Below are 25,465 nucleotides of genomic sequence, written 5' to 3'. Positions count from 1 at the left end.
AATGATTAAATAGATTGACTACAGTTTATAGATATTCTAATCCAAGTACAGTGAGTGTGATCAGGATTAAACTCTAACCCACTGCCAGTCCTATAGTGTATGAGTCTAGTTCCAGTGGCAGAAGGGTCGGTAACCAGAGGACTCGGCAAAAGAGCCAGAGGGGATATGAGGAAACAATTTTTTAAGCAGCGAGTTGTAATGAATGCGCTGCCTGAAAGGGCGGTGGAAGCAGATTCAATAATAACTTTCAAAAGGGAATTAGATAAATACTAGAAAGGAAAAGAAATTACAGGGTTATGAGGAAAGAGGACGGACATGGGACGAATTGGATAGTTCTTTCAAGGAGCCGGCACAGGTACGATGGGCTGAGTGGCCTCCTCCTGTGCTGTGCCTACTAATACAGACAACTTGTGTTTGTCCTGATATTGCTTCTATTCAGATTCCACTGAGCTTGTTTTAATTTTAAACATATAAACTTGCTCCCGGAGCTTATTTTCATCAGTTTTCTCCCTTCCTCCTCAGTCCTTCAACACTGGCTACATTTCCATGGGTATTGGTAGCATTCAGTTACATGCCCACTCATGTGTGACGCTAGACAGTGAGTGTCGACAATTGTCAAGTGAAGAGGTTATGACAGCTGAGCTTAATTTTGTCTTCACTCAGCATGAACACACGTGCTACTTTGCAGAACCTGTTACCAGGTAGTGATCGGGAACAGGATTCATAGAAAGGTTACAGATCGGAAGGAGGCCATTCAGCCCATCGAGTCCACACTGGCTCTATGCAAGAGCAATACAACTAGTCCCACTCCCTCGCCCTATCCCTGTAGCCCTGCAAATTTTTTCCTGTCAAGTACTTATCCAGTTCCCTTTTGAAGGCCATGATTGAATCTACCTCCATCACCCCCTCGGGCAGTGCATTCCAGATCACAACCACTTGCTGTGTAAAAAAGTTTTTCCTCATGTCACCTTTGGTTCTTTTGCCAATCACCTTAAATCTATGCCCTCTGGTTCTAGAAGCCAGTTTCCCTCTATCTACTCTGTCTGGACCCTTCATGATTTTGAATACCTCTATCAAATCTCCTAGCAACCTTCTCTGTTCCAAGGAGAACAACCCTAGCTTCTCCAGTCTATCTACAAAACTGAAGTCACTCATCCCTGGAATCATTCTAGTAAATCTCTTTTGCACCCTCTCTAAGGCCTTCACATCTTTCTTAAAGTGCGGTGCCCAGAACTGGACTCAATACTCCAGTTGTGGCCGAACCAATGTTTTATAAAGGTTCATCATGACTTCCATACTTTTTACTCTATGCCTCTATTTATAAAGCCCAGGATCCCGTATGCTTTTTTAACCGCTTTCTCAACCTGCCCTGCCACCTTCAACAATTTCAGCACTCTGTTCCTGTACCCCTTTTAGAGTTGTGCCCTCTAGTTTATATTGCCTCTCCTCGTTCTTCCTACTGAAATGTATCACTTTGCATTTTTCTGCGTTAAATTTCACCAGCTTCTTGACGTCTAGTACTATCCTCCTCACTGTTCACTACAGTTCCAAGTTTTGTGTCATCTGCAAATTTTCCTAGCTCATTTTTGCCTCTCTTTAGCCAATGGGCGCTGAGACCAATTGGAGCACCCCAAGATCTGTCCGAGTTGAAGTCAGCCGATTCAGCACAGCCTAAGAATTGAACGTGGGCCTTTCTGTATAGCTTAGTGCTGGACTGGGTGGTACCTTTACCCATTAGGCTATTGGAGGAAGCCTCACTCTTATGGTTTGAAATCACTCTGTGTGATATCAGTAATGAACATGTCACTATGAAAGTCATCTTTAACACCATGTTAAAACAGTGGGCAAAAATTTCAGTATCACACAGTGTGCTTTCTTACAGATGTGTTAACTCTTCAATGACTGATATCGTGCAGCATGATTAATTTCAGTTCCATAGTGTTTCTGAAGAGAAATGATTACCTTTTATTCCTTAACTATTAGCAGTAATACTCTATATGCGCTAGCCAAACAAAGTAAGGCCCTGGGTGCATACAAACTGGCCCGTTATGCGTACGACAAACTGCAAGGCCTGCGCATTCCTGCCAGGTTCCAGGAGTCCATCGATCTGGGCAGCCTGACGATTCGATCCAAGCCATTCCATGACAGTGAGGTGAGGAGCTTCATTGGCTACTGGCTGCAAGTTTAGCAGAGCATTACAAATAGTGCTTTGTGTTGAAAGTAATTGAAGATTTTCTTTATGACAGAGGAGAGTGTGTGCTGTCAAACCTGTTGTGAACTATTCAGTCACACATGAGGGAGATTTGCTGTAGTCACAGCGTGTGAAAACACATCCTTTTTGAATACATTTACATACGGCAGCCAGAGCAATCCTCACCCGTGATATGCCAGGATAGAGCGTGGAGCTCCAACATGCTGCACCAGACAGTGTAGGCACACAGGAGTTGCGTTTGCAACACCCCACACACTGAGTAACTGAGCTCAGCCATGATATCCTGGGGTGGGGAAAGAGTAAAATCAGGAGCGTTACCACTGCCACACTTGTAATGTCATTGAGTGAGTAACGGCTTGCCCTCTGCACAGGGGAGGGTGTGGACAGGGATTGACCATTCTGGATTTTCTGCTTTAACCTCACAGCAGAAACACAACTAGCCTGAGTGATGGCATCATGGGAGCCATTGGGCCACCATTTTTCATAATTCATACGTTTAAAAAATGTGAATAGACTCGTGTACCTAAAGAGACTGGAATCCATAGCCGCACCTGGGGTGCATTCTCTTTGTGTAAAGATAATCAAGACCACCCTCAGGGATGTGCATTATACCGGCTTCTGTCCTTCTGCATCCAATTTGGGGGAAGGGCCTAGTTACGAATGCATAAGATTTGTCTTTGTGCAGTTGCTTTGTTTTGGCCAGCACAATCCCCTGATTTGACAGATGCTGGTATAAAGTGCCAATCTATTTGCAACTGAACCTTCTGCATCCTATATAAATCATCTATCATCTATTGTCACCAGCTCAACCAAACTCCCTAAAATAATAAATAGGTCCACATATGTACGGTAATACTAAAGCTGATTTGCATTCACCTCTCAGCATCTTGCTGGCAGCCCCAGTGAGTCTTCCACAAATAAAACTGCTGACCTGCTCCTCCACTGGAGCACCAGGGACCCTGCTGTCTGAAAGGCAAACATTCTCCCTCTTGCTCTCTTTCTTCGCCCTACCCACCCCACACACACACTGAAGACAGGAGCAGAAATGCTGTTCCCAGCAACAACAACTTTCTGAGCAAAGCACAAGACCCCTAAACCAGAAGCTTACCCTTCTCAAAGATTGCGTAACCACATTCCACACCATAGACTTGAGCACCAGCACTCTTCCACAGAGCCAACCAACACCCCAGAGTACGGAGTCACAGAGATACAGAGGCACCCACTGTGATGGATAGAAGTCTGGCAAAGGACACCAATCAGAGAACAATGAGCCAGCTCTGACACAGGCTAGAGGTGAATTAAACAGCTTACTGTCAGCAGGAGCAGAAAGATATCTCTGAGACACCAAAGGAAAATATTATAGGCCAGGAGCTGGAAAGGTGCAAGGATACACCCTGCGCAGATAAATGTAGAATGGAACAGACGCATCAATTAGGAAAGCAATGGGCAAAACGGCCTCAGAACCCACTGAGATCAACAGAAAACTTTGTAGGCTTCTATGCTGCACTATACATCTCAGGTATAGGGTACCCAACAACAATATCTCACAACCTTACCAATCTCCCAACCAGCCAAGGAGGAGAAGGCCCAGTCACTAGGCTTCCCATTCTAGACCAAAGAAATCCAATCAGCAATACAGAGCCACTAATCCGGAAAAGATCCTGGACCTGATAGCTACTCAGCTGAGTTCGACAACAGCGTACCTCCTAACAAAATTCTTCCTTAACATTGAGGTCCGCACCCTGTCACTATCAAGACAGTCACAATCATATTAATACACAAAAAAGGCAACGGCTTAACCCTCTACTTATCTTATTGACTCATACCCATGCTTAACACTGACTACAAAGCACTGTCCAACATGCTGGGTGCAGTCACCTGTCCACTAATCCATGCTGACCACATGCCCGCTGAAACATTTAACTAGGTGGAGTGGCATTCCCTTCTCACAGTACTGAGTTGAATGGCCTTTATTCAGACATTCAGGAAGTGGGCTAGAGTCTAGTACTCAAACCCCACATCCACTGGGTGCACTAATTGCGTGCAACAGAGAAGCCAAGGACAACTTTGTATACTGATGGTATCCTACTTTACATAAATAACCTATCTACCTCATTCCTGACTTCTTCCAGAGATCAAGGAGTTCAACCAAATCTCAGGATGCAAGCGTAACCCTTGTTTTAGATTTTATCTGCCAACTGAATTTATTGAATAGTAAATGAACAAGCAAATAAATAACAGTAATATATATACTTACAATAGATGTTAGACTGTGCTAACTCCTTATACAAGGGAAATAATAAATGGTTCACAATCTCTATAAACTATATTTTGTAATTAGCTTTTTATATATATTTAGCTATTTTACATCCTCACCAACTACAGAAGTGTCTAGTTAGCCAAATTTTATCTGATTCAATTCAGATGAACTCTATGCAGACTTCAGATTAAATGCAAAGAATGTTTAAAATTAGCAAACTGATAATAGTAACTGGATTGAACAGGTTGAATTTACATAACCATCTGTTCAATCCAAAAGGTGCCAATCATACACATATAAGAACCAATTACAAAGCATGGTTGTGTTTAAATTGTATGCCTTGATTCCTCTTTCAAGTAAACTGTCTTCTGAGTAGTCCTCAAAACATTGTATTAATTTAGGTTGGCACGTGAAATCTGTTTTTTAAACTCCTTGTATACCATGACTAAACAAAAATGCTTTACATCAACCTCTTTGGAATTATCCTCCATTCTTTGACTGTCCCACATAAACACACCAGCTACATTTTTTATTTTGTTTAACGCTTTTGTTTCAGGCTACTCGTAGGTGAGCTCCAGCTCCTTACATCTCGAGAATATTTTCACTTGCACTGACACCTAGGTAAGTTTCTTAGCATGTTTGGGATAACAAACATTTTTTAGATTACTTCAGCTACGGTTCTATGTTGCACTCCAAGGGATCCTCCTTGGCTTTGAGAGGTGGCAAAATATCACTAACACTAGACTTTTTTAAGGCTTTAAATGCCCAAACAAATTTATTAAATAGTAATAGAACAAATGAACAGTAGCAATGACAAATTATATTTTTAAAGTAGTTAAACTTAGCTCGCTTCTTATATAGTAGAAAATAATAAATAGCTCACAACTCTGTGAACTCTGCACAAGCATGAACTGCAGGGATTGACAGGCCCTTCACGTTCTCTGTGGCTACCACAATGCTACTAAATCCAGTAGGGAATTCAGGAGAAACTTCTTTATCCAGAGAATGGTTAAAATGTGGAACTCGCTACCACAAGGAGTAGTTGAGGCGAATAGCAAAGATGTATTTAAGTTAAAGCTAGATAAGTACATGAGGTAGAAAGGAATAGAAGGATATGCTGAAAGGGTTAGATGAAGTAGGGTGGAAGGAGGCTCATGTGGAGCATAAAAACACCAGCATAGACCTGTTGGGCCGAATGGCCTGTTTCTGTGCTGTTAATTCTATGCTGACTCTCCATACTTTACATGTGTGTGTATTTTGTGTAACGGTCTGCTATATTTGTACACAGGAGTTTGTACCTATGTGCTACAGGTGTTCAACTAACAACCCACTACTCAACAACCAGGGAAATGTGTGCATCAACTGCCGGCAGCCCTTTGTGTTCTCTGCTTCCTCCTATGGTGAGTTTATCTTCCACTGTACACTGACTGGACTAGTTTGCTGGTATTTACTGCTCTGATGTTTGTAGTTAGCTTATGTACTTTTGTTTGCTGTGGTGATTTTAAAACTTGGCACAACTCTACGTTAAAGCTGAAAATAAAAGCTCTTGATAAGCTACGGGTCACTGGGTGGGAGGGGGGGGTTTGCACACATGGCAACTTGAGTGGTAGCAAAAGCTGAACAACAACTTCAAGAAAGCTGACACAGCCCCAAAAGAACTGACAACTCACAAACAGCCCTGAATAACCACACAGGCTTGTCCCACCATCAGCCATCAAAGAGGGTTGGAGCAGCTCTCCTCCACCACTTGCTCGCAGACTCCATTTTGTACCTCCACATTGGGTTTTCCATCCTTTCAACCTCACCAATCAGTCCCCCACGTCTCCATACAGCCTTTGTAATGGGCTTGGGTGCGGCCAAGTAATCCGCTCTCGAGAGGTGGGTCTGTCATATGTTGATGAGGGTACTTTCATGAGATTTTGGCAGTAATTTAAAATTAACTCCTCCAGCACGGGTTTCCCAGGACGCGGAAACTCGGCAATAAAACGGAAGCGAGATTGAGCGGCACTTCATGGGGCTGGTTGAAGGTCAGGTATCCTGTTATGAATAAAGGCTCAGTGCACACGGCTGCTTTCTCATAACCATCTGGTAAATAGTTTGCTGAGAGTTCTTGTGGTGACAGGCGTATTGGGGAGGTTTGGAGGTTTTGACATAGAACATCAGGATTGGGGGACGCCATGGCTGCTGTAGATTGGACTTCGGATGAGGAAGACAATCACCATCCACAGCAGTAAGTTTTGGTGGGAGCTGCAGGTGGGCAGCAGAGAAATGGACAACAGCGAGATGGACAGCAGACAGGAGAGCAGCAGAGGGGCCTAGTTTGGAGTAGGGACTACTACCTAGCAGGGTCTACAGACAGAATCTCAGCTTCCTTGACCTCTCTGAAGAGCAGTGCTTCTGGAGGCTCAGATTGACATGTCAGGTGGTGTCAGACATCTACAGCCTCCTAGAAGAAGAGCTGCTCCCTGGTGACTGCGCATTGCCAGTTGCTGTGAAAGTCACCACTGCCCTCAATTTTTTTGCCTTTGGATCCTTCCAGGGCACCACCGGAGACATAGCGAGGGTCTCCCAGTTGCCTGAACATAAATGCATAAGGCAGGTGACGGATGGGTTGTTTGCCAGGGCGTTGACTTATGTCAATACTCCCGGAACGACAACAGCCAGTATGAGCGGGCACTCGGATTCGTGTCTCTGGCTGGCTTCCTACAGGTACAGGGTGTCATCGATTGCACACATATGGTGATCCGAGCACCACCAGATCAACCAGGAGTATTCATCAACCGCAAGGGATTTCATTCATAGAATCATAGAATAGTTACAGCACAGCAGAAGGCCATTTGGCCCATCGAGTCCGTGCCGGCTCTCTGCAAGAGCAAACCAATGAGTCCCACTCCCCCGCCCTCTCCCCGTAGCCCTGCTGATTTTTTCCCTTTGAGTACTTATCCAATTCCTCTTTGAAAGCCACGCTTGAATCTGCCTCCAGCACCCTCTCAGGCTGTGCATTTCAGATCGTAACCGCTCGCTGCGTAAAAACTTTTTCCCCAGGTCGCCTTTAGTTCTTTTGCCAATCACCTTAAATCTGTCCTCTGGTTGTTGACCCTTTCTCCAATGGGAACAGTTTCTCTCCATCTACTCTGTCTAGACCCTTCATGATTTTGAACACATCTATCAAATCTCCTCTCAACCTTCTCTGCCCTAAGGAGAACAACCCCAGCTTCTCCAGTCTATCTACGTAACTGAAGTCCCTCATCCCTGGAATCATTCTAGGAAATCTTTTCTGCACCCTCTCTAAGGTCTTCACACCCTTCCTAAAGCACGGTGCCCAGAATTGGACACAGTTACTCCAGTTGTGGTCGAACCAGGGTTTTATAAAGGTTCATCATGACTTCCTTGCTTTTGTACTATATGCCTCCATTTATAAAGCCCAGGATCCAGTATGTTTTTTCAACTGCTTTCTCAACCTGCCCTGCCACCTCCAACGACCTGTGCACAAATATCCCCAGGTCTATCTGTTCCTGCACCCTCTTTAGAATTACACCCTTTAGTTTATATTGCCTCTCCTCGTTCTTCCTATCAAAATGTATTACTTCACACTTCTCAAAGTTAAATTTCATCTGCCACGTGTCCGCCCATTCTACCAGCCAGTCTGTGTCTTCTTGAAGTCTATCACTATCCTCCTCATTGTTCACTACCCTTCCAAGTTTTGTGTCATCTGCAAATTTTGAAATTGTGCCCTGTACATCCAAGTCCAAGTCATTAATATATATCAAGAAAAGTAGTGGTCCTAGTACCGACCCCTGGGGAACACCACTGTACACCTCCCTCCAGACCGAAAGACAACCGTTCACCACTACTTTCTGTTTCCTGTCACTTAGCCAATTTTGTATCCATGCTGCCACTGCCCCTTTTATTCCATGGGCTTCAATTTGCTGACAAGCCTATTATGTGGCACTTTATCAAACGCCTTTTGGAAACCCATTTACACCACATCAACTGCATTGCCCTCATCAACCCCCTCTGTTACATCATCAAAAAACTCAATCAAGTTAGTTAAACACGATTTGCCTTTAACAAATCCATGCTGGCTTTCCTTATTTAATCCATACTTGTCCAAATGACTGTTAATTTTGTCCCGGATTATCGTTTCTAAAAGTTTCCCTACCACCGAGGTTAATCTTACTGACCTGTAGTTACTGGGTTTATCCTTACACCCTTCTTTGAACAAGGGTGTAACATTTGCAATTCTCCAATCCTCTGACACCAACCCCGTATCTAAGGATGAGTGGAAGATTATGGCCAGTACCTCTGCAATTTCCATCCTTACTTCCCTCAGCAACCTAGATGCATCCCATCCGGACGGGGTGACTTATCTACTTTAAGTACAGCGAGCCTTTCTAGTACCTCCTCTTTATCAACTTTTAGCCCATCAAGCATCTCAACTACCTCCTCTTTTACTGTGACTTTGGCAGCATCTTCTTCCTTGGTAAAGACAGATGCAAAGTACTCATTTAGTACCTCAGCCATGCCCTCTGCCTCCATGCGTAGGTCTCCTTTTTGGTCGACCTCACCCTTCATCTTACTACCTGTTTACTATTTGTATGCCTATAGAAGACTTTTGGATTCTCTTTTATGTTAGTTGCCAGTCTAGTCTCTCTCTCTTTTTGCTCCTCTTATTTCCTTTTTCACTTCTCCTCTGAACTTTCTATATTCAGCCTGGTTCTCACTTGTATTATCAACCGTCAATTCCACCAATGTGCAGCTGTTGTGCAACCACAAGAAAAGGTTCATGCAGGTCTGCGCCAAATTCCCTGGGAGCTGCCATGATGCTTTCATCCTGCGGCAATCTAACATCCCTGATCTCTTCGTACCTGGAAGCAGACTTAAGAGGTGGCTGTTAGGAGACGAAGGCTACCCCCTTTAAACCTGGCTGATGACAATTGTGAGGAACTCCACCAATGAAACCCAAGACCAGTACAACAAGAATCATATCACCACCAAATGTGTCATAGAGCAAGACATCGGCACGCTGAAGGTGTGCTTCTGGAGCCTAGACAGGTCTGGAGATGCCCTTCAGTACTCCCAACAAGGGTCTCCAGAATGATCGTGGTGTGCTGCGTTCTGCACAACATTGAGCAGCAGCGAGGACTAGGGATGGAGGACGAAGGCGGCGCTCATCATTCATCATCTGATGACGATTGAATGAAGAAGAGGCGGACAAGGAGGAAGAAGATGAAGATGGGGCACCCAACGCCAGACCATACGATCATACGAGTTAAGAGCAGGAGTAGGCCATTTGGCCCCTCGAGCCTGCTCTGCCATTTAATAAGATCATGGCTGATCTGATTGTGACCTCAACCCTACTTTCCCGTTTACCTACTATAACCTTTGACTCCATTGTTAATCAGGAATCTATCTAACTCAGCTTTAAAAATATTCAATGACCCTGCCTCCACCGCCCTCTGGGGAAGGGAGTTCCACAGACTCACGACCCTCAGAGAAAACATTTCTCCTCATCTCCGTCTTAAAGGGGAGACCCCTTATTTTTAAACTGTGGCCCCTCGTTCTAGTCTCTCCCACAAAGGGAATCATCCTCTCAGCATCTACCCCTTCAAGTCCCCTCAGGATCTTATATGTTTCAATAAGATCACCTCTCATTCTTCTAAACTCCAGTGTATACAGGCCCAACTTGTCCAACCTTTCCTCATAAGATAACCCCCTCATCACAGGAATCAGTCAAGTGAAAAAAGAAAAGAGTAAGTAAAGTGAGCATTGGTCCTTTAGAGAATGAGCCTGGGGAATTAATAAGGGAGAACAATGAAATGGCGGATGTATTGAACAGATATTTTGCATCCAAGTGATTGGCAAAAGAACCAAAGGTGATATGAGGAAAATCTTTTTTTACACAGCGAGTGGTTAGGATTTGGAATGCAATGCCCGAGGGAGTGGTGGAGGCACTTCAAAAGGGAACTGGATAAGTACTTGAAACGAAAAAACGTGCAGGGCTATGGGGATAGGGCAAGGCAGTGGGACTAGCTGGATTGCACATGCATAGAGCCAGCGCGGACTCGATCGGCCGAATGGCCTCCTTCCGTGCTGTTTCCTTCTATAATTCAATTCTATGAACCGCCTCTAAAGCAATTATGTCCTTTCTTAAATAAGGAGACCTAAACTGCACACAGTATTCTAGATGTGGTCTCACCAATGCCCTGTACAACTGTAACAAAACATCTCTACTTTTATATTCCATTCCCCTTGCAATAAATGACAACATTCCATTTGCCTTCCAAATCACTTGCTGTACCTGCATACTAACTTTTTGTGATTCATGTACGAGGACACCCAGATCCCTCTGTACCTCAGAGTTCTGCAATCTCTCTCCATTTAAATAATATACTGCTTTTCTATTCCTCCTGCCAAAGTGGACAAGTTCACATTTTCCCACATTATACTCCATCTGCTAAATTTTGCCTACTCACTTAACCGCAGCTCCCGCATGCGGGAATTCCACTGGCAATTAAAGCCGACGGGATGCTACTTTACATTGTTATTTAGATATTTGAGGTACTTGACAGACCTCATTGACTGGAGATTTTGGCAGGGGTGCAATTTTGAAGGATCCTCAGCGTGTTTCCCGTGCTGTGGGAAACACTCCCAGTTGGAGCAGACGTGTTTCAGCCAGCAGCCAGTGGGAGATGCGAATGATTATTTGACAGTTGGGGGGAAACCTCATTTATTGCAGCAGGGCACTCTGTCACTTCAGACAAAGTTTTGGCTGCAACACCTTTGTCTTTCCACTCAAAATTCTTAATTTATACCCTAAACTCTGCTGTGCAAACACATTTACCTACTTTGCGGACCCCCTCAAACTCACACCGTCAGGATGGGGGGGGGCGCATAGCTGCATTCATCACGTCATCCGAGGACGAGCAACATCACCATCCTCGCCAGGCACACCGTCCGCCTCCGCCACGTGGAGCTCCACAACACAGTGCCGCACCACAGGCACCTGCACAAAATAGTCGTGCAATTACACATACACCCACTATAGGGTGACCCAATGGGTGGCATCAAGTGTGGGTGTTCATGGTGAACCTCATGAAAGGGACTTATTACACAAGCCAGTCAAGAATGGCCAAGACGTGGCAGTAGTGGTGACAATAATAATATTTAATGTGCCATTAACAAAATCAAATATAAATAAAAAACATGACAAACCGTCAAACAACCTTGTGTATCCCCTTTGTGCTCACAAAACCTTTGCCGTACGTTTACGAGTACTCCCATGTGGTGCTTCACCTGTAGCTGCAGCAGAGGTAGTGGCAGGTTGCTCTTGTTCATGCCCTGACCGATTAGATGCTTTGTGCCTACGCCCTCTGGGTTTCGGTGCCCATGAGGGCCCCTCCAAAGACTGCTCCACCTGCACCTGTGCAGGGGCAGACTCGACCACCTGGAGAGGAGGCACCATTGTGGGTACTGGTTGAGAGGGGGGCAACGGGTAAGATATGGGAGTGCTTTGAGTGGTGTCCCCACTTCCATGTCCCCTTTCACCATCATCGCTCTCCTGGGCCAGGCCCACATCACTCCTACCACCCTGCTGGACAACAGTTTGGACGACATGTGTGAAGCCTTGTAAGGCCAGTGCTAGTGTATCTGCCTGCCTGTTTAAGGCAGCAGGAAGTTGCTCACCCTGAGTCTGAAGGGCCGTTGTCAGGGCCTCAATGGACTCATTGGTGAGCCATGCTTGAAGTTCGACGGAGGCTAGCCTTCCCCCCCATCGCAGACATTCCCGCACTTACCCACGACACTATCTCAGAGATGCCCTCACGTCCCTGTGACAGTATCTCAGAGGTTCCCTCCAGTACCTGTGCCACCATTCCACTCTTGCAGGAGTTGGACTCCTCCGTCCTCTGCGCGATTGTGGAGAGTGCGCGTGGCGCCTGTTCCAGCACCTCGCAAATGTGCTGCTGCCCCTCGATCATTCTCCTTTTAAAGGATTGCCCCCAGGATTCAGCATCTGTGTCCAGCTGAGCAGAGCCTGGAGAAGAGTGCTCCTACCGACGTGGACTCTCCACAGCTGCCCCTGTCACCAGCGTCTGCTCGTGCTCACGTGTGTGGTGACTCACCATATGTGACCCCAACTAAGTGAGGACAGGGACCCACCGAGGTGTGTATATCTGCGCTGGTGGATGGCTCGCTCAGATGTGATGGTGCCCCCTCAGAGGCCGGCAGGTCCTCTGAGGAATCGCCCTCCACCGTCATGGCAGTCGCTGAAGGCCCTGTAAGAGAACAGAAGGCAATATTAAGCATGATGACAGATGTTGATGTGCTGAAGATGGCAAGGCATGTTATCATCATTTGCTATCGTGAGTCCTGAATGTTAAAGTTCTGTCACCAGCCGTTTGTCGGGTGGCAGTCTCGGCGTCCCCGACGGACAGGCACTCGAGGGTGCGGCTCAGTTCAAGAGCCTCCCGCTCTGCATCCGTGAGGATGACCTGATGTTGCGGCCCCGCTCTGGTCTTCGCCCTCTCCCGTGCATTCTTGGCTCTCTTCTCCTGTAAGGGGAGAAAGTAGAGAGGCGTGAGTGAGGGATGGTGACATGGCCAACCGCTGAATGCATTGTTTTGGGTGAGGCTGACCGTGAAAGAGATGCATCAGAGGGTGAGTATGAGACAGAGCCATGACATTGTATGAGGATTGGGTTGAGTGGTAGTGGTGGGATGAGTACTGGGGAGGTAAGTAAGTGCAGTGAAGTTGAGGATGAGGTTTGAGTGGGTGTAAGGAGTGATGTGATAGAGTAGTGTTGGCAGTGTAGAATGAGTTGTGGGGTGGGGGCGGTGATGTGGAAGACAGAGTGTAGGAGAATGAGTAAGTGTACTCACTTTTGCTGACCTAGTTAGGTCATTGAAGTGCTTCCTGCACTGGATCCATGTGCGGGAGATGTTGGTGCTGTGGTGACCTCCTCTGCCACCTCGAGCCAGGCCTTGGTGGCAGAGACAGGCCACTTCCTCCCGTCCGCCGGGTAGAAAATATCCCTCCTCCTCCTCACCCCATCCAATAGTACCTGGAGTGAGGCATCGTTAAATCTGGGAGCAGCCTTTCCCCCAGTCTGCTCCATGCTGCACTTTTGTTTGTTTGCTGCAGGAGCAGCATTGGAGGACTGCCCCTATAAATAGGGCTCCTGACAGCCTGTGATGCGGGTGCGCAGTCCGCCCGCTGCACAGATTTCCGACGGGAAACCCGGAAGCCACGGTAAGTGTCTTCAATTTATCCGCGATCGCATGGGGAACGGACCAATTTCACTGGGCGGGTTACCCACGCGCCCAGTCGGCCCCCCCCCCCCCGGCTGCCATCCCGCCTCCCCGGTAATATCGGGACCCTTATATCCTCTTCACAACTTACTTTCCTACCTACCTTTGTGTCATCAGCAAATTTAGCAATCATACATTCGGTCCCTTGATCCAAGTCATTGATATAGATTGTAAATAGTTGAGGCCCAAGCACTGATCCCTGTGGCACTCCACTCGTTACATGTTGCCAACCTGAAAATGATTCATTTATGCCTACTCTCTGTTTCCTGTTAGCTAACCACGCTAATGGTTAGTTATCCATGCTAATACGTTACCCCCTACACCATGAGCTCTTATTTTGTGTGGTCGCCTTTGATGTGGCACCTTGTCAAAAGCCTTCTGGATATCTAAGTACACCACATCCACAGGATCCCCTTTATCCACGTTGCTTGTTACTTCCTCAAAGGACTCTAATAAATTAGTCAAACACGATTTCCCTTTCACAAAGCCTTGTTGACTCTGCCTGATTGCATTGAGATTTTCTAAGTGCCCTGCTATAACCTCCTTAATAATAGATTCTAGCATTTTCCCTCTGACAGATGTTAAGTTATCTGACCTGTAGTTTCCTGCTTTCTGTCTCCCTCCTTTCTGTCTCCCTCCTTGCTTGAATAGAGGAGGTATATTTGCTATTTTCCCAATCTGATGGGACCCTTCTAAAATCTAGGGAATTTTGGAAAATTAATACCAATGCATCTACTATCTCTGGACATCCCCCAATTGGTCCCATCAATTCATGTATTCACATTCATCACCAAACAACTGAAAATGTGAGTTGCCACTCAGCACGCAAGACTGGGCAACACAGGGAAGTGGTGCAAATTAATAAATTTTAGGTGAGGTAATAACAAAAGGAAACTTAATAACATAACATTTTCACAAACACACATGTGCATACCCTTGGTAAATTAAAATTTATTTTCCTTCGTTTGCCTACCGCTGCTACATGGTGCAACCCCTGTGGCTTCAGTCTCTTCCCGCCTCTCTGCTGAGGAGCAGCTTGGTGCAGATCATTGATGCCTTGTAAGGGTTAAGGTATTTGTTGTCCTGGCATCAAAAACCTGCACGGCCGTGGTCATGGCATGCATGGACTGATTTGATTGCCGCGCTTGAAGTTCCATGAAGGTGACCACTCTCCAAGTCAGACATTCTAGCAATGACCTGCGACATCAATCCACAAATATTTGAGCTGGACTCCTCCATCCTCTTTGGTATTGCAGACAGTGTGTGTGGCACGTCTGCCAAATTTGCTGCTGTCCCTTTATAATTCTCCATTTCATCGATGGCCCCCAGTGTTCAGCATTTGTATCCAGCTGAGAGACGATGTGCGGACTCTCCACAGCTGCCCCTGCCACCAGTGTCTGCTTGTGCTCACTTGTGAACTGTGAATCACCAGGTGAAAACCCAAATAGCTGTGTAACTGGACCCACCGAAGTGCGAGTATTTGCACTGGTGCCTGGTAATATCTCCTGTGACGGTGCACCCTCAGAAGGAATCAGGTCCTCTGAGGAATTGTCCTCAGGAAAGTCAACAGCCTGCTGCTCCACGTGTGAAGACCCTGGAGGATAGAAAAATGGATATGAATTAGTACTGGCAATGTAGCCATGTTGCCACTCTCCATAATTATGCTTATCATATTTGACTCGTTGCTGAAATCAAATTAACATGACTTAATCTTGTATGAGATGAGAGTCAGAGATATTTTTAATTCTGTCACTATGCAGCTGTGAAGTCCCAGTCTCTCCATCTCCGACGGTCAGGGATGCAGAGATGCCACTGATCTCCATGGCCTCTTCCTTTGCATCTGTCAGCTGCACAATCTGTGGCAGGACACCTCCAGTCCTCTCCCTTGTGTTTTGTGCCTTCTTCTCTTGCAATGGGTGAACGAACAGACTTATGAGTGACTGTAAGGCATGCGTTCACCCGATGGATGCAGTGCATTCGGTGAGGGTGACTATCAAGCAGATGCATCACGTTGCATAACGATTGGGCTGAGTGGCAGTGGTAGATAGATAAATGGGGAGGTGAGGAAGTACATAGAAAGTGAGCTCTTGAAATTTAAGTGTGTGTGAGGAGCGATGTGATGGAGTAGGCTTGACAAGACAGAGTGAGGGGGGGTGTTGTACTCCACAAAATGTGGGTGAATCTGCAACTGTACTCACTTTTCCTGACCTGGATAGGTCATTATAGCACTTCTTGTACTGTATCCAGGAATGGGCCACAATGCTGCTGCTGCTGATCTTCTCAGCCACCTCCAGCCTTCTGGTGACAGCAGCAGGTTTCTTCCTCCCATTGCTGGGAAAGATTATTTCCTCCATCACATCGCTCCTCACACACACTTAAGTTTCAAGAGCTCACTTTCTATGTACTTCCTCACCTCCCCATTTATCCATCCACTACTCCCACTCCTTTCTTGCCACTTTCAGTAGGAGTGACATGAGGGTTTCACGATATGGTAAGTAACAGTTAATAAGTGAGGCAGAATATAGTCACAAACCTGCAGGTGCCGCTTGTTCTACATCCCTGACTCCGACACTCTCTATTGCTTCCCTCCCTGAGGTATAGAGTGCTTCCTCCTCACAGGGTTGAGAGCAGCCACCTGTTGCAGATTTCTCCCATCATGCTTCAAGCCTCCCCTTAAATGCATCAATGCTACTTGCTTTAACCTGTCCACGTGGCAGCGAGTTCCACATTCTCACCACTCTCCGAGTAAAGAAATTCCTCCTGAATAAAATAAAGAATTTAGGAGTAATATCTTTATCTAGAGCGTGGTGAGAATGTGGAACTTGCTGCCACATGGAGTGGTTGAAGCAGGTAACATTGTATTTAAGGGGAGGCTTGAACATACATGAGAAAGAAGCGAATAGAGGGGTATAGGGGGAAGGGTGAGAAGAGGTAATTCAAGTGAGAGGAGGCTTATGTTGATTATAAACCCTGGCATAGACCAGCTGGGCCAAATGGCCTGTTTCAGTGCTGTAGTTTCTATGTAATTCAATGTAATTCCAGCTATTATGGGCTATCTTGTTCTTGCAAAAGAAAGCAAAAAGAACCAAATGACCTTTTGGTACCGTGACATGCAGTAATATACTGTCCTCAGCATGCATCCCAAGCATGCAGTAATATACTGTCCTCAGCATGCATCCCAAGCATGCAGTAATATACTGTCCTCAGCATGCATCCCAAGCATGCAGTAATATACTGTCCTCAGCATGCATCCCAAGCATGCAGTAATACACTGTCCTCAGCATGCATCCCAAGCATGCAGTAGGCAGTTGGATCCATATGAGGTTTTTTGTGGGGTGAAAGCGTGTAAGGGTGTGGGTGAAGGTTGCCACATGACCTCATGGGCATTGATGGGAAAGAATTCAAGCCCATTAATACAGTGTGGGGGGGAGGTTATTGTAGGGTGCAGACAGGCATATTACAGTGCATTCTTGGAAGATGTGGTGGGTTCCTCTTACCTTGCTGAGCTGATAAGGTCATTAATTGTTTTTTTGGCACTGATGGCTCGGCTCACTGCCCTGGCCACCTATTTTCACTTGCACTAAGCAGCTTTCTCTGGGGGCCTAAGTCATTTCTTTTCAATGGGGCCTTCCTAACCTCCTGCTTCAGCAGTTCCACAGCTGCATCTGAGAAGTGGGGGCTTTCTGCCCTACCACTGACCCCATAGGTTCTTTTAATAAAAGAGCTTGCAACAATCAGAGGATATTCTGTTCTTTAAGCTGCTGCAAGCCTTTAAATCATGCAGTAGCTTGCTATTTTCTACCCCTGCTGATTGGTGAACTCCCAATCAGAGCCATTCCTAATACCTGAAGCTTGAGGCTGAGCCCAGAAGTTACAGTGGGGTCAGCACTCTTGCAGTTTGGTGAGTGCCAGGCATATTGTGCCATACTTCTGGTCAGGATCACTCATAACCAGAAAGCCCACCTTGGCTGATCTTGGTCCCTCTGACTCCTGGGGCTCCCTGCAGGTGCCTGTGAGTTGCCACATGCTCTGTGGTGCACTGAAATTGTGAAAGTCATTCACTCGTTAATGCAGAGAGATGGGAGTTGCACTTTTGCACGTCCACCAACAATCCTTGTATGATGATCATCACTGCCCCAAAGGATGTTATGAAGGCCTTTAGGTCATTGATCAGCTGCCTTTTGAAGGCAGGCCCAGTAGGATACCCACCCTTTGCTTGTGCAGCTGACAAATGCCTCAGGCTGGAAACCCAGGCTACTATTTGCTGTTCCTATCTGCCACCTCCTCTTGGTGATCTGCGCTTCATCCAGTGCTCCCTCCTCAAACTCACTATATAAGTCTCACAGCGTGTTTGGATCGTAGTGGGGTTTGCAGCAGGTGTGATGCGTACCACGACCTGCTGTGAAGTACTCCATCTGTGGCTGGCACCAGTTGGTTCTGCCTCACCTTGAAAGAGCGTATTGGATGTTACTATGGTTTCAGAACAAAATTCCTTGTAATAGAGGCAAGATGCCAATATATTGTGTGCCACATTGCTGTGTGCAATGTATGCCTCTGTGTTACTGAGTGAAAAGGTGAGCAAGGGTTACAGAGATAGCCACAAAAGGAGGATACTTGCAGGATAGCAGCAGCATTCCTCCAGACTCTCCTTCCCCTCCACTCCAAAGACCACTGCCCTTCTTTGTTGCATCTGCTGCATTAGCATCTTCATGAAAGGGGGCGGCTGTCCTCATATTGCACTTTCAACAACAACTTACCTGACAATCCAGAAAAACTTCCCTTTAAGGTAAGCAGCAGCTTTTTAAGAGCTGCTGCAGGAGGTGAGCAACTGACTTACCAAAAGTCTCCACCTTCTCCCAGGCAATCAAGGTTCTGCACTCACTCCCCGTTTTCCATTTTCCGAGAGCCTATTTCATTTAGTGGAAGGGGCCAGCCTAGCAACTTTTGGTGAGGTCAGTCCTCCTTGTTGTTGCTGTGCTGGGGAGTGTGCAGCCACAAAATTGCCAATAATGCATTTTCGCGGCTATGACAGTCCCTTATAAACAATACTTTAAAAACTGTTAATGAGCTCCCTGAAGTTCTGCAGTTAAAGCAGATTTTTAAATTGGAAAAAGGAGTATCAGAATCTTATTGCACAGAAGGAGGCCATTCGGCCCATCGTGCCTGTGCTGGCTCTTTCAAAGAACTATCTAATTAGTCCCATTCCCCTGCTCTTTCCCCATAGCCCTGCAGTTTTCTCCTCTTCAAGTATTTATCCAATTCCATTTTGAAAGTTATTATTGAATCTGCTTCCATCACCCTTTCAGGCAGCGCATTCCAGATCATAATAAGTGACTGTATAAAAAAAATTCTCCTCATCTCACCTTTGGCTCTTGCCTTAAATCTGTGAGCTCTGGTTACCAACCCTTCTGCCAATGGAAACAGTTTCTCCCTATTTACTCAAAACACTTCATGGGCTCGATATTAGGAGGGAGGCGGGTTGGCAGAGGGGGGTCGACTGGGCGCGTGGGTAACGCACCCAGTGAATTCGGGGTGCTCCGCACGCGATCACAGCCTAATTGAAGGCACTTACCTTGGCTTCCGGGTTTCCCGTTCTAGACCTGTGCAGCGGGCGCACTGCGCACCCGCATCACAAGCTGTCAGCAGGAGGAGCCCTATTTAAAGGGGCAGTCCTCCAATGCTCCTCCTGCAGCAAAGAACCAATTTAGGGTCATGGAGCAGGCCAGAGGAAATGCTGCTCCAAGGTTCTCTGACTCCTCACTCCAGGTGCTGCCAGATGGGTTGAGGAGGAGGAGGGAAATTTTTTTCCCATCAGATGGGAGGAAATGTCCTCCCTCCACCACCAAGAAGGCCTGGCTGGAGGTGGCCGAGGAGGTCACCAGCAGCGGCAATGTGTCCAGAACCTGGGTGCAGTGCAGGAAGAGATTTAATGACCTAACCAGGTCAGCCAAAGTGAGTATCCTTACGCATTCCCGCACACTCCGTCTTCCACATCACTTCCACCACCACACAACTCCTTCTGCACTGCCACCACACGCTCTCGCATCACTCCTCACCTTGCCTGCACGTACTCACCGCCCCAGTTCCCAATCCTCATTACAATCTCATGGCTATGTCTCACACGCACCCTCCCATGCATCTCCCTCGCGCTCACCCCCACCCACACCAATGCATGCAACGGGTCACCATGCAACCATCACTCAATCACGCCTCTGTGTTTTGCCTTGATAGGAGAAGAGATGCCAGAATGCCCGGGAGAGGGCAAGGACCGGAGGGGGCCCACCACACCAGGTGGCCTTAACAGATGTGGAACAACATGTACTCAAAATAAGCCGGATGCTGGAGTGCCTGTCCGTGGCGGACGCCGAGACTGGGAGTGCACAAGCGGCTGGTGACAGAAATCTAACACTCAGCACTCATGATAGAGAATGATCTTAGCATCACTTGGCATTTGCAGCACCTCAACATCTGTCCACATGCTTAATATTGCTTTCTGTTCTCTTGCAGGGCCATCTGCGACCACCGTGACTGCAGAGGGCGATTTCTCAGACAACCTGCCGGCCTCTGAGGGTGCATCGTCACATCTGAGCCAGCCATCCACCAGCGCAGATACACACACCTCGGTGGGTCCCCATCCTCATTGAGTTGGGCTTGCACATGGTGAGTCACCACGCACATGTGAGCACGAGCGGAACCTGGTGGCAGGGGCAGCCGTGGAGAGTCCGCGTCGGTGGGAGCACTCTTCTCCAGGCTCTGCTCAGCTGGACCCAGATACTGAACTCTGGGGGCCAGCCGTGAAAAGGACAGTCATCGAGGGGCATCAGCACATCGCCGAGGTACTGGAACAGTTGCCATGCGCACTCTCCACAATTGCGCAGAGGATGGAGGAGTCCAACTCCTGCATGAGTGGAATACTGTCACAGGGACGTGAAGGCATCTCTGAGATAGTGTCGCGGGTAGGTGCGGGAATGTCTGCAATGGAGGAAAGGCTAGCCTCCAAGAGCTTCAAGCACGGCTCAACAATGAGTCCATTCAGGCCCTGACAACAGCCGCTCGGATTCAGGGTGAGCAACATTCTGCCGCCTTAATCAGGCTGATAGATACCCTACAACTGGCCTTCCAAGGCTTCACACAAGTCCTCCAAACTGCCGTCCAGCAGGGTTGTAGGAGTGATGTGGGCCTGGGCCAGAGGGATGATGGTGAAAGGGGACATGGAAGTGGGAACGCCACTCAAAGCGCTCCCACGTCTCACCCGTTGCCCCCTCTCAACCAGTACCCGCAATGCTGCCCCCTCTCCAGGTGGCCGAGTCTGCCCCTGCACAGCTGCAGGTGGAACAGTCTTTGGAGGGGCCCTCATGGGCACCGAAACCCGGAGGGCGTCCGCGCAAAGCATCTCATCGGTCAGGGCATGGACAAGAGCAACCTGCCACTACCTCTGCTGAAGCCACAGAGGTAGCACCACGTAGGGGTTCCCGTAAACGTAAGGCTAAGGTTTTGTGAGCACAAAGGGGATGCACAAGGATGTAAGACGAAATGTCATGTTTTTGATTTATTTTCCTTTGTTTTGCAAAAAAATCATTAAAAATTGTTATTACCACTACTGCCACATCTTTGAAAATCTTGTATGGTTTGTGCAATAATGCCCCTTCCTGAGGATCACTATGAAGACCCACACCTGATGCCACCCATTGTGTCACTGCAGAGTGGGTGTAGGTGTATTTGCAGGGCTCTTTTGTGCAGATGACTGAGAGACGTCGGCGATGTCCCCAGTGGCACCCTGGAAGGATGCGGAGGAGAAGTTGTTGAGGGCAGTGGTGACTTTGTGAACGACAGGTAAGAAGATGGTGCTCGGGCCAGCCGGGAGCAGCTCGGCATGAAGGAGGCTGCAGATGTCCACGACTACATGTCGAGTGACTGAGTCTCCGTGTGCACTGCTGCTCAGAGAGGTCCAGGAGGCTGAGCCTCGGCCTGTCGCGAGGGTACTGCCTCCTGCGACGCATCTCTCTCTGCGGTTGCCCTTCCTCCTGCTGTGCAGGTGGATGTGTCACAGCACTGTGTTGTGGAGCTCCACGTGTCAGAGGTGGACGCCGTGGCCGGCGAGACTGGTGATGCTGTTCGTCCTCCGAGGAGGTCATGACTGCAGCTATGGCGGCCCCCATCCGGAAGATGCACGTTTGAGGGGGTCCGCAAGGTAGGTACATGTGTCTACACACCGGGGTTGGGGTTGCAAATTTGTGAATTTTATTGTTAGGAGGAGGGTGGTGGAGGCCAAACTTTGTCCAAAGTGATAGAGTGGCCTCCTGCAATGAGTGAGGGTCTTGCCCCCCCCCCCCCAACACCTGTCAAATGGACCTTTGCAGCTGCCACAGGCTAGTGGCTGCAACACGTCCATTTCAACTGGGAGTGTTTTCCCCCCTACTGGGGGAAACACTCTGTTTAGTTGAAAATCCCACCCCTCCTAAGATATCCTACAAATCAGGTCTGCTAACGACCTGAACTATCACATTAATTGCCTTAGGTGGGATCCCGCCGGCTTTAATTGCCGACGGGAGTCCCACATGCGGGGGCTGCGTGTGCATCTAAGCGCGTCACTGGGGAACCCGGAAGTGGGCGGGTTGGAGCCGGACTCCGGACCCGTCCCGGGAATCCCCGATTTTCGGAGCCCCCCCCGCCCCCCACCACGAACCCATCCGCTCGGACGTCCAAAAATCGAGCCACATGATTTTGAACACTTCTTTTAAATCTCCCTTTAACCTTCTCTGCTCTAAGGAGAAAAATCCCAGCTTCTCCAACCTCTCCATGTAACTGAAGTCCCTCATCCCTGGGACCATTCTAGTAAATCTCCTCTGCACCCTCTCTAAGGTCTTGACATCTTTCCTAAAGTGTGGTGCCCAGAATTGTACACAATACTCCAGCTGAGGCCTAACCAGTGATTTATAAAGGTTTAGCATAACTTCCTTGCTTTTGTACTCTTTGCCTTTATTTACAAAGCCAAGGACCCCGTATGCTTTTTTAACTGCCTTATCAACCTATCCTGCCATCTTCAAAGATTTCTGTGTATAAATCTCTGTTTCTGCACCCCAGTTAAAATTGAACCATTTAGTTTATATTGCCTCTCCTCATTCTCTCTTCCAAAATGCATTACTTCACACTTCTCTGCGTTAAACTTCATCTGCCATGTGTCTGCCCATTTCACCAGTCTGTCTATGTCCTCCTGAAGCCTGTTACTATCTTCCTCACTGTTTACTACATTTCTGAGTTTCGTGTCATCTGCAAACTTTGAAATTATACCCTCTATACCCAAGTCCAGGTCATTAATATTTATCAAAAAGAGCAGTGGTCCTAATACTGACCCCTTGGGGAACACCACTGTATACTTCCCTCCAGTCTGAAAAACAACCGTTCACCACTACACCCCTAAAATTTCTGTCTCTCAGCCAATTTTGTATCCAAGCTGCCACTATCCCTTTAATCTTATGGGCTTTAATTTGCTAACAAGTCTATTATGTGATACTTCATCAAAAGCCTTTTAAAAGTCCATATACACAACATCAACTGTACTACCCTCATCAACCCTCCCCGTTACTTCATCAAAGAACTCAATCAAGTTAGTCAAACACGATTTACCTTTAACAAATCCATGCTGACTTTCGTTTATTGACTCATGTTTTTGCAAATGACAATTAATTTTGTTTTGGATTATGGTCTCTTGAAGTTTCCCCTGGAACTGACTGACCTGTAGTTACCTGGTTTATCGCTGTCCACTTTTTTGGAATAAGGGTGTAACATTTACAACCCTCCAGTCCTGTGACACCGTTCCCATATTTAATTAGGATTGGAAGATTGTGGCCAGAGCCTCTGTTATTTCCACCCTTATTTGCCTCAGCAACCTAGAATGCAACACATCCAGACTGGGTGACTTTTCTACTTTGAGCGCTGCCAACCTTTTAAGTACCTCCTCTTCATCTATTTTTATTCTATCCAATTTCACTACTACCTCCTCCTTTACTGTGACATGGTAGCATCTTCTTCTTTTGAGAAGATTGAAAATACTCATTCAGTACCTCAGTCATTTCCTCTGCCCACTCACGAAGATCTCCTCTTTGGTCCCAAATCGGCCCCACCCTTCCTTTGACTATCCTTTTACTATTTATATGTTTATAAAACACTTCAGTGTTCCCCTTTATGTTCCCCAATCTATTCTTATACACTCTCTTTGCCCCTCTTATTTCCTTTCATAGTTCTCCTCTGTACTTTCTGTATTCAGCATGGTTCTCTACTACATTATGAACTTGACATTTATCATAAGCCTCCTTTTTTTGTTTCATTTTAATCTCTATACGTTTAGTCATCCAGGGAGCTCTAGTTTTGGATATGCTTCCTTTCCCCCTCGTGGGAATGTGTCCAGTCTGTACCTGAACTATCTCCTCTTTGAAGGCATCCCATTACTCATTTACCGTTTTACCTGCAAATGTTTGTTACCAATCCACCTGGGCCAGATCCCTTTTCAACTCACTGAAATTAGTCCTCCTACCATTGAGTATTTTTAAGTTTGATTGTTCTTTGTCTTTTTCCATAACTACTCTAAACCTAATGATATTGTGATCACTGTTTCCCAAATGCTCTCCCACTGAAACAGTATACTGTCCCTTCTTATCTTTTTTATGTGTTCTTTGTAGGATCTCAAGGAGTATGTCACTATTTGCAGTGTGTCTTTTGCCCCAAAAAGTTTGAAAACTACTGGGTGCAAAACTCCTGAGGATCCCTGGAAATAGTGACAAACTCCTTAGGATCCCAAGAAATAGTGACAAACTCTTGAGGATACCTGGAAATAGTGACAAACTCCTTAGGTCTCCTGGAAGTAGTGAAACTCCTTAGTAGCCCTGGAAATAGTGAAAACTCGTGAGGATCCCTAAAATAGTGACAAACTCCTGGGGATCCCTGGAAATAGTGACAAACTCCTGGGGATCCCTGGAAATAGTGACAAACTCCTGGGGATCCCTGGAAATAGTGACAAACTCCTGGGGATCCCTGGAAATAGTGACAAACTCCTGAGGATCCCTGGAAATAGTGACAAACTCCTGAGGATCCCTGGAAATAGAGAAAACTCCATAGGATCCCTAGAAATAGTGACAAACTCCTTAGGTCTCTTGGAAGTAGTGAAACTCCTTAGGAGCCCTGGAAATAGTGAAAACTCATGAAGATTCCTGGAAATAGTGACAAACTAAGGAGGATCCCTAGAAATAGTGACAAACTCTTGAGGATACCTGGAAATAGTGACAAACTCCTTAGGTCTCCTGGAAGTAGTGAAACTCCTTAGTAGCCCTGGAAATAGTGAAAACTCGTGAGGATCCCTAAAATAGTGACAAACTCCTGGGGATCCCTGGAAATAGTGACAAACTCCTGAGGATCCCTAAAATAGTAAGAAAATCCTGAGGATCCATGGAAGTAGTGACAAACTCCTGGGGATCCCTGGAAATAATGACAAACTCCTGGGGATCCCTGGAAATAGTGACAAACTCCTGGGGATCCCTGGAAATAGTGACAAACTCCTGGGGATCCCTGGAAATAGTGACAAACTCCTGAGGATCCCTGGAAATAGTGACAAACTCCTGAGGATCCCTGGAAATAGAGAAAACTCCATAGGATCCCTAGAAATAGTGACAAACTCCTTAGGTCTCTTGG

The 25,465-nt window shown here is 46.8% G+C and overlaps 1 protein-coding gene across 4 annotated transcripts in view; it reads left to right on the top strand.

The window, feature by feature from the left end:
* Positions 1-25,465, top strand: part of ift122 (intraflagellar transport 122 homolog (Chlamydomonas)) — a 161,129-nt gene that overhangs the window by 114,849 nt on the left and 20,815 nt on the right. For 2 of the 4 annotated variants that reach the window (XM_067999036.1, XM_067999035.1), the window contains exons 24-25: positions 1,987-2,152; positions 5,761-5,872. In XM_067999036.1, coding sequence (XP_067855137.1) covers positions 1,987-2,152; positions 5,761-5,872 — 278 coding nt within the window. Of the gene's footprint in view, positions 1-1,986; positions 2,153-5,028; positions 5,094-5,760; positions 5,873-20,011; positions 20,172-20,287; positions 21,380-25,465 lie in introns of those variants that run through there. The other 2 variants (XM_067999037.1, XR_010966127.1) reach the window with 2 other exon arrangements.

This window comes from Heptranchias perlo, chromosome 17 (assembly GCF_035084215.1).
Source record: "Heptranchias perlo isolate sHepPer1 chromosome 17, sHepPer1.hap1, whole genome shotgun sequence".
In the NCBI taxonomy this organism is placed as follows: Eukaryota; Metazoa; Chordata; class Chondrichthyes; order Hexanchiformes; family Hexanchidae; genus Heptranchias; species Heptranchias perlo.
The sequence above is the reverse complement of the archived record's forward strand: the minus strand, read 5'-3'. Positions and strand labels throughout refer to the sequence as shown.